Below are 9,802 nucleotides of genomic sequence, written 5' to 3'. Positions count from 1 at the left end.
ACAACCCAATAAATTGCTTAATTGCACATATCTCCCAAGGATACGCTCACTCTGTAACCAATTAATAGGGAAAACGCTTGTCTTGTACTGCCCTCTAGAGGCCGTGTTCTGCATCGTCCCCGTCTCCGGTACCAGAGGTTAATGAGAGCTTCGTGACACTGACCATCCTTCCACAGTTCTGCTTCTTCTCAAGCTACACCCCAGCTCTGTTTTCTCTCCTTTTAATTAATTAACTACATGCATCTGCAGCAGATACCTGCAGAAAAGCTCCTTTCTTCCTGTCTTCCTTTTTTATTGGCCAGATTCATCTTTCCTCCTCAGCAGGAAATCTGGGTCCGGAAAGCATTTAGTAGGTGTGAGTCACACAGCAGTCAGTCTGAAGTGATGAATTACCGAGCTGCCTGCGGAGCTGGACCCGGGCCCTATAACCTGAGAAAGCAGTGAGAGAGCAGGGAGACAAGAGAGAGAGAGAGAGAGAGAGAGAGTAGGAGGGAGGACGCAAGGGAGGAGAGAGAGAAAGATTGAGAGAGAAAGAGAGAGAGAGTGGATCCGTGCTTACTTTGTAGTTGCCGACAGACACCTGAGAGGTGAGAAACCAGACCGGGCCGGTGGAGCTGGGGCTCATTAAATGACTGGGCTGGGGGTTCAGAGGGTCGTTCCTGGCGTTACTCTGTGTCTTCCGGACTCCTCACTCCCGATCGCTTTATTTCAGCTTGCAGATGCCGACAGATGTGCCCGAAGACAGGCTCAGCATCGAGGAGAATGCCGCCAAGGTAAGGAGGGCATGGGGGCACCGAGAGCCCCCTATCACCCCTCTGGAACGACTCAAACACATTAATTATCAGCGCTGTTGTTGTGACTGCTCAGAGTCACGGAGACTCTGTATGTAGGTGGGTTTTCTATATAGGTGAGTGTTAAATGTGGGTGGAGAGTGGGTGTCCCTAAGTTTTTTATTTATATATAGCCTATATATATTTTTCAATATTGTCTACTAAAATTAAAGTGCTTTCTCATGTTATGTTATTTATACAAAATAATATATTTTATATGTAATATTTAAAATTAAACACTGTTTTCCTCTGAAAACATCTGAAGGAGTTAGCACCAATTAGCAGAGCGCTAGCAACTGGCAAGCTAGTCCTGCATTAGTGTTCATATATTTCCACACAATTTCGCAAGTTATGGAAAAAGAAATACAGTAAAATAATTTTTGATTAACACTGTTTGTCTCTCTAATGTACAATGACTTCTTGTTATCTTAACAAGTATGTTAGAACACAGTTGTCAAAGTTTTTTCACCAAATGGCAGAGCGGTTAGCAACTAGCTGGCTAGTAGTAAATTAGTAGTAAATGAGTAATATATACATACATATATATATATATATATATATATATATATATATATTATATATATATATATATATATATATATATATATATATATATATATATATATATATATAATTTTTTTTTTTACACAATTTCACAATTTTAGAAAAACATTGCAAAATATGTTTTGTTCAAAACCTTTACCTGTGCAGTACATGTTTGTTACATATTTAAAATTGATCACAAACGGGAACGATGACGGAGATAAATATCGGTTGTTAATATCGGATCACTTTTAATCAGATCAATACAGATGTGTTAAAAAATTATCGGTCGTAGTTACTTAAAGTATTTATTGGTTTGGCTGCAGGGTTTATTTGAAAAAACTAATCCTCTTGAAGAATGCAATGCTGTCCCACTCCAGTGTGTGACCAAACTGGTGACCAGCATTAAGGGGAGGTACCAGGCTGTACTCATTGCGTATGGGCCACTCACACACTTCAGAGGCTGCTGTTTATTGAATTAATGAATTGCTTGTCTTCAAGCTTTAATCATCCGATCCAATAAATGCCATCAAACAAGAGTCAATAGCAAAATAAAATTTTTGCCAATGGCAGGGAAGATTCGACACGTCTACAATTCTGCTGCTCAAACCACGATTTCCTAACAAACATGGGATTGTGCAAATGGAAATGAGAAAGATTTAAAATTGCTTAAGATTTATTGCCAATTGGCATAGTCTGCCATGCACACAATTTTCTTAGCTTTCTTCCTTCGTGTATTTTTATTGTTGCTGTTTTGGAACTGGTGCCACGAGGATGACTCTTGCTCTGTTGACGAAGGAGAAAAGAGACAAAATTCACACGTTTTCAATGTGTGAAAATTGTACTCATGTCTTGACAGTTGTTGGAGATTTCTTTTGTTTGTTTTTTGGTTCTTTTGGTTTCAACATGTCTCTAGATAAACTATGAGAGGAAGAAAGTTTTGGAACTTACTGAAAGTGTGTTACTGTGTGTTTTGTTGATTCAGTGTGACAGCATGACTCTGCCCAGCACCCCCACTGTCCGCAGAGGAAGCACTCCTCTGCCCATAAAGCACCAGCTCAGACGAGAAGAAGCTGTTCACGATGACGTGGACTGGGCCTCGGGAGCTGCCGGGCCTTCCCCCTCGCCGCTCGGCTTCAGCCCGGCCCTGGACGACACTCCCATCGTCTCCGTGGAGGGCAGGCACGACGGGCCGCTGCGGATCGCCCTGCTGGGTCAGAACGGAGTCGGGAAGTCCTCCCTGGCTCTCGCCTTTGCCGGTGACATGGACCGGGCTGCGTCGGTGGATTCCGACGGTACGCAAGATTAACAGAGATGGTAAGTAAACAGCAGCGTGTGTCGTCCGAGAGCTAACAGAGGCTGTCCTCCATCCTTAGGGGAGGGCTACGTGCGCACAGTCAGTGTGGATGACGAGGAGAGCACCATCGTTATCTATGACAACTGGAGACAGGTGAGCCAAACAACACCTCAGGGTCCGCTCTGCTCCCAGCTCCCTCATTAGGCCGGCCGAGACCTCTCTGCAGCTGTAACCCATATGAGCTCACCTACTTTTCAAACTTTTCACAGAACTGTATGTTTTCTTCTTTTTTTTTTTGACCTAATTCCTGGTTTGGTAAGGGAGAAGTTTTCATTTCCCTTCCTTTATTTAAGGTTTATACCGCAAAAATACAAAATCTTACCCAGTAATATACTGTCTAGGTTCTTTTCCAAATATCTTATTTCTCATTTTGAAATAAGATGAGCCTACAAGTAACTTTTGAGCAAGATATAAGAGCTTGTTTTAAATCAATAATTCCTGAAAACTACTAGTTCCATAGGTGGAGTATTTCACTTATAACAAGACATATTTCCCAAGTTATAAGTGAAATAATCTGCTAATGGATCTAGCACTTTTCAATCATTATTAAGGAATTATCGACTTATCGTGCTGAAAGGTTACTTGCAAGTTAGTTTTATCTTATTTCAAATGTACTGAGATATTCGCACTAGAAGAAACTAGACCAAAATTACCTCTGTGAAGATTTTGTGTTTTTGCAGTGTAGCGAAGGATGAAAATAGACTCCAAATAAGCGGCACGTAAATTTTTTATTTCAGCTCACCCCCTGGATGCACGATGCTTTAGACAGGCTACCAGTACAAACATTTAAAGCATCTAAAAGAACAAAAAGCAAAGAAAACAGGTGCTATTTGGAGTATTATTGCTGTATGCATAAGCAAGTGAAATAAAATCTGCTCCCATTCTGTACCAGGAGATCATTGTTTTTGTTGTTTTTTTTTCGTGTTTTGTTCTTGTCAGCACTGTGGCAAAAATAATTGCCCAGGCTGGAGAGGTGTCGTGACAAAAAATAAAAAAAGGAGAGGAGAGTAAATCTGCAGCATGTGCATCTGTTCCAGCGAGGAGCGCTCGCTCTCGGCTTGTTTGCATATCTCTTCCTCTTTTCCCTCGAGTGCGTTTCAGAGGCGTCTGTGTGAATGTTGGCTTGAGCCGCCCACAGCCTGGGAGTGCCAGCTGACTGCGTTAGTGTTTCTGATTTAGACGGATGTGTGAAAAATACCGAAGGCTCATGATTTTGTTGCTGCACTCCGTCTTTTTTTGGGGTGGCGGCTCTTAAATTTGGAGTGGAGACATTGTCCGTGCTTATCATCACCAGTTGGTGCTTAGCAGTGGCGGTCCAGGCCCGTATGGGGCCCCCAACAGCTTTTAACATGGGGCCCCTCTGACTACCATAAATCAACACATCCAACTAATATCTGCTTTGTGCATTTGAAAGCACTGTATATCTGCATTTGTAAGCCTTACATATATAACAGCTTTATTAGTAACTTGGACCTCCATGTTGTTGTTGTCTTTTTTTACCTCTAGCAGCTGCAGTCCTTAAATACAGAGATTTTTTTTTTTTTACAAAGAAAGAGCAATGGCAGCATTGACTAAAATAGTTTTCTCAATTACGTTAATTTCAGTGTCATTCAGAAGTTTATATATACTCATCAATAACGTGAATGTTACACTGATTTTCAAGCTTTAAAAAGCAATTTGACAGAGGTATTTTTAGGCTAGATTGTTAGGTAGGTTGCATTTAAATCGGTTTTCTGAACTATTAGGCAACAATGAAAATAAGTATGTTAGGAGAAATCGATTAGAAAAGTAAACAACACACTTTAACTGCCCAGCATGGTGGTGGTGACATCATGCTGAGGGTCTGTTTCACTGACAGTGTTGCACAAAGTTGGTAGAATGGCGAAGGAGGAGGACCAACTCTAAATCTTTTAACTTCACCTCAAATCAGCAGCTCATCCAAGAAGGCGACTGATCACAGAAGCACAATGGATAACCAGAGCATGTGTTTTTCCAAAACCTTTGAAATGCTGTGTTTCTTCATTAAGGTTTGAAATAAAATGTCCTGTTTCCCTTTGACGTCCTCGTTCCATAAAAGTAGCATCTGCTGGGGATTCCTCGCAACAGCTGTGTGTTTTTATTCCACATCTTGTTGAAGTGCAGTGTTTCGACGTGTAAATGACTGAGTCTCCACCTTTTTTTAGTTATTTTTTTTTTTATCTGTTTTTACCTTCCCACAGGACCTGTCGGCTCTCCAGTGTGAAGTGTGTGTCCTCGTGTTCTCCGTGACCGACAGGCGCAGTTTCCACCGCACGGCCCAGCTCCGTCTCCTCCTGAGAGAGACGCAGCCTCAGACTCCCATAATCCTCGTCGGTAACAAGAGCGACCTGGTTCGCTCGCGCGAGGTCACAGCTCAAGGTGCGTTTCCATTCTCCGCCCGCCTCTCCCCGTGGTTTCGCATGCGCCTCTTGCTCTCACCCCAGGTGGCGGGATTTCCTGCTATTGTAATGGCAGTAAACAGCGACGTGAATGTAAAACTGCGTGTCTCACCGCGGTGTGGGAGTGTAGAGGGTGCCACAATTACAGTCAGAGCTGGAGAGCGTTTGTAGTGAGTGTGCGGCTGCCTCTTCACATTCATAACACTTTCGCAGCATTCAGGCTGTGTGACAGAGTGTGTTATTAGCTCCATTACGCGAAGATTAAACATCACATCGATTTTGATAAACACCGGTGGCACTAAAGTCAACAACATCCTAATGGCGTAAGTGCTGTGCATGTTTTTTTTTTTTATCAATCGGGAAATACACTTACATAAATCAAGGATTCACAAACTTTCCCGCCCCAAACAGCGCAGAACCGCTTAGCAAACCCATAGACAGTTCTACAAAATATGTAAAGAGACATCGACTATTATGTTTTGTTTCCTCACTTTTATTCACTAATCAATGATTATTACATATGTTTAGCAAATGGACGGTTCCATTGAGTCTTTTTCCTGCCCATTTTGCACTTGCTATGCTAGTTCGAGGAGCAAAGATTAAAAAACACTAAGGTGGCAAATAACGTTACAGTTAATTATTTTTGCTTTATAATATTGATTGAAAAATTATGATGGAGTATTACGGCCGCGCTAAAAGCAAAAATAAAAAACAATAAATCACAGTTATAAAGTCATAAAATCACAAGAATAAAGTCATAAATATCAGAATAAAGTCGTATGAGTTTGAACTCGTTTTAATACCAGAGAAAGTTGTATTGTGAGCCTAAAGTCGTAATGTTGTGCCTTTATTTTCCTATTATTACAACTTTATTCTCACAACTTCATTTATTTTCTTTTTTTTAATGGCATGGGTCTAGTATTCTGTTTATAATTAGAAAAGTTCAGCTCAGTCAAATTTTTTCATTTCATCTTTATTTTTTTTTATTTTTCCTCCAGCCCCCCACTATAATAACCACCAAGATAAATGATAAATTCTTTAACAATTGTCTTAAATTATTTAAAGAATAATTTATGCCTTAAAGAAATAAAAACAAAAAACAAAATGAGGATTATATGTGTGGTAAAACCAATTACAGCCTTCCTACTTATAGGACTTGAGAGGGAAAGTAGCGGCTTGGGGTTCACCAAGTAAGTGTGCCCTGTAAATTGTTTAATTAAGCAAGTGTGGTGAGTTCTGCTGCCTATCAGCCTGGAATAGGTTATAAGAGCATTTGCTAACAATTACAAGTTCATTATTCAACAGCGAGAAAGATTATTCAGAAGTTGAAAATATTCTGGGCAGCCCCAGACTCTTTTTCCTCGTCGTCGTAATGTCATATTTTGCATGGAAGTTTGAGCAGAGAGATTAATTGAACAGAATTTGGAATAAATCTGCAACAAAAACAAAACGTGAGAAAAGTGACGCGCCGCGAATGCTTTCTGGATGAGCTGTATGCGAAAGAAAACTATCAAGGTGTTGCAATGGCTCAGTCAAAGTTCAGATCTCAACTTGACTGATGTTTTTGCAAGTTATTGCAGCTAATGTGGCTCTATGAGTCACATGTCCTGATAACTGAAATACGGGGTACTTTCTTTAGACATTATATAACATTTGCCAGATTTACACACGAACAGTCAAAGAATGTCGCGTTTTAAATCAACCACAGTGCACCCTGCCGTGGGAAATGACTGCACTGTTCATTATGTAAAAGCTTCTTAATGTAACGACTGTCTGGGGTCTTTGAGGCAAGTTATATTGATTACTGTTCGTGCTGCTAATGGCGCCAAAATATCTGCTAATAGCAGAAAAATCAGCGCAGCAACATTGTTTCTGTTTGTAAAGAAAATGTCCTTCTAGTACGATGCAAAACGACTCCAAAATACACTAAAGACGCAAACCTTGGAGTGCTGACCCTCTGTTCACCCACTCTGCCTCCGTTTGATCCACAGCTGCACATATTCATATGTCTGTTTTCAAATCATGTACGGGTTGTCTAATGTGTGAAGTTTCTACATGATTGCTTTTTTTTATTTTAGCTTTTTGACAAAAAAGAAAAACCTTTAATGTCAACACGAAAACTGATTTCAACAAAAATAATGACAAATAATTACAAATATTTAACATAAAATAAAGGATTGCATTATAATTCACTACCTTTAAGTCAATATGTCTAATAGGCACTGGATCTGTGTTAATATGGCCCAGACCTAAATCTAATTGAGATAATACTTGTAAATTATGTTCACAGATGCTCTCCATCCAAACTGGCTGAGCTAAAATGATTTTGCTGAAGAGAACAGAAATAAATTTCAGTCAGAGTAAAAAACCTAATAAAGATGTTAATAACTTACAGAGCAGTGAAACCTGATTCTGTGAAGCAATAGCTTCATCTTTATATTTGCATCATTTTCATTCCACTACTTAGAGTTGGTCCGCCACATAAAATCCTAATAAAACACCATGAAGCTTGTGGTTCTAAAGCAAAAACATATATATGAAAAAGTTCAGGGCTTATTAATATTTTTGAAAAACACTGAAAATGTTCTTAAAACTAAAAACTTTTCGCCCAGAATCTAACTCTAAATGTCATCATCAGAGCCGGACCAAGGGATACGCAAGTTAAGCAGCTGCTCAGGGCCTCCACAACACTAGGGGCCCCCAAGAGCATCCTTTGATTTATTTTTGTGGTGATAGATTTCACCTTGTGCACATTTTTTGCACAGCTGTGCAAAATTTTTAAAACGGAAGAAATTCAATTTGCTAACTTTGCTTACTGCATATTCGGTGTTTGTCTGCAGTTGTTACTTTCAAGTTAATATGCCATTACTTAAATACCACTCTGCATTTCAAAATGCAGATTAATCAGAGCATCTCTGCTTGTTTGTTATTCCCCAATCAACAGCCATAACACCTCTATGATGTAAGCTAATTACAAATGACGCTAATCGTAGTAGGTATTTTACATGTGTAGCGCAGCCTAGAAATTATGAAGTATCTGGGCTTCGACGTGTTGGTATTGGTGGCCCCAAATTAAAATCTGCTTAGGGCCCCAAAAAGGCTTGGGTTATCACATTAAAACCTCTTAAGTAGATGATGGTAAAGATTCTTTGCTCTGACAACACGCGACATGATTTTTATTGACTTCCTTCCTGTCGTCTCCGTCAGAGGCCATGTCCAGCGCTGCCCTCTACAACTGCCTGTATTTGGAGATCTCTGCCTCCCTGGACCACCGCACACCGGAGCTCCTGGAGTCCACTGTGCGACTAGCCAGAGGTCAGCCGCCGTGGCCTCCGGGATCCAGCGCGGAGGACATGTGCGGAGGAGGTCAGCGAGAGAGCATCACCTCGCGTGCTAAACGCTTCCTCACCAGCCTGATGCCGCGGTACCCGCGCGAGAGGGAAGTGGGCAAGTTCCTGAGACAGAAGTCCCGCTCGTGCCACGACCTGGGGGCGCTGTGATCGCACGCGGCGAGGAGTTTTAATAGCTTAGCAGAAATAACTCGAAGTGATGTAGTAAAGCTGCAGAACGGAGGAGGGAGGGAGTGACGCAGCACTTAGTGGACAAAGATGTAGGATGTGAATGACAGATGGGGGAGGGGGTGTGCGAATTTACCGGAGAAACAAACGGGAAGGTATCGCAGTATGGTGTGAAGGATCATCCGGCGCACAGGAGGAGATGGGAAGAAAAACTAGCTATCATGTCAAATGGCGAATTTTTGTACACAAGTTTAAAGAAAAACAAGAAAAACACTAGTGTAAATAAGCTGTAGATGTGATACCTAACTGCCACAGCTTTAAAAGCTAAATAAATTGCTTTTTTTTTTGAGCCTTCAAATGGCTGTTTCACGTTGGCCTTGAGTTTTTATTTTTATTCTTTATTTTTCTGTTGTCACCTGGAGCGGATGGGAAGTAATCAAAGTATTGGAAAGAAACACACAGCATAAAGGCATCTCTGCAGATATCCGTAACCTTTTACCGGGTAAGACCTCACATTGCGCTCATTTCTTTTAAGCTGTAATTGCATCCATGACGACGGCGGAGGAGCCACAAAGGGCAGCGAGGACAGACAGGAAATAAAGAGATCCACAGAGTAACAGCAAGGCAGGAGATGCAAAAGAAAAGCAGATTATTGTATATAGACCAACTGTTGCCATGTTACTGTTGTCTAGGAAACCTGGAGTCAGAGACTTGGACATTATGTCCACTCTAGCTCTCTGGATTTGTCTCTGCTCTTCGGTTAGGGAACAAGGAGGTTGGGTGTTGGTGATTGCATTGTATTTTTAAAGTGAATACTTAAAATAATTTTTAAAAATGAAGATCTTCATTTTTCATGGACTCATCTGTACACTCTGCCCACAGTACTTCTGTCCTCCCACGGCCACCCACACATGCAAAGATCCTGGATCATTATACTTTTGTTTTTATCAAGAAGAAAAGCTGAGATATCATAGAAGAAAGGAACAGAAAATGGTGGCACAGTAGTCATGAGTCATTCTCTTGGCTACAAACTACTGGAATGAAATGAAAGGTTAAGATTTTGCACAGGAAAGGATTAGCCTCAGGCGCCCTCTGGCGGTTTATCTGGAGTCCTGCAGCACAGGAGATAGAGATATA

At 41.0% G+C, this 9,802-nt stretch overlaps 1 protein-coding gene across 1 annotated transcript; it reads left to right on the top strand.

Moving 5' to 3' along the window:
- Nucleotides 1-719: 719 nt before the first annotated feature.
- Nucleotides 720-8,936, top strand: LOC106919643 (GTP-binding protein REM 2-like). Its single transcript, XM_088005292.1, has 5 exons — nucleotides 720-773; nucleotides 2,359-2,668; nucleotides 2,750-2,823; nucleotides 4,950-5,127; nucleotides 8,355-8,936. The coding sequence occupies exons 1-5, from the start codon at nucleotides 720-722 to the stop codon at nucleotides 8,645-8,647; spliced, it is 909 nt and encodes a 302-aa protein (XP_087861418.1). The 3' UTR covers nucleotides 8,648-8,936.
- The last annotated feature ends 866 nt before the right edge of the window (nucleotides 8,937-9,802 follow it).

Source organism: Poecilia mexicana, unplaced genomic scaffold, assembly GCF_051168715.1.
Source record: "Poecilia mexicana isolate PSO_F unplaced genomic scaffold, ASM5116871v1 scaffold_4, whole genome shotgun sequence".
Lineage (NCBI taxonomy): Eukaryota > Metazoa > Chordata > Actinopteri > Cyprinodontiformes > Poeciliidae > Poecilia > Poecilia mexicana.
This window is presented reverse-complemented; position numbering and strand designations above follow the sequence as displayed.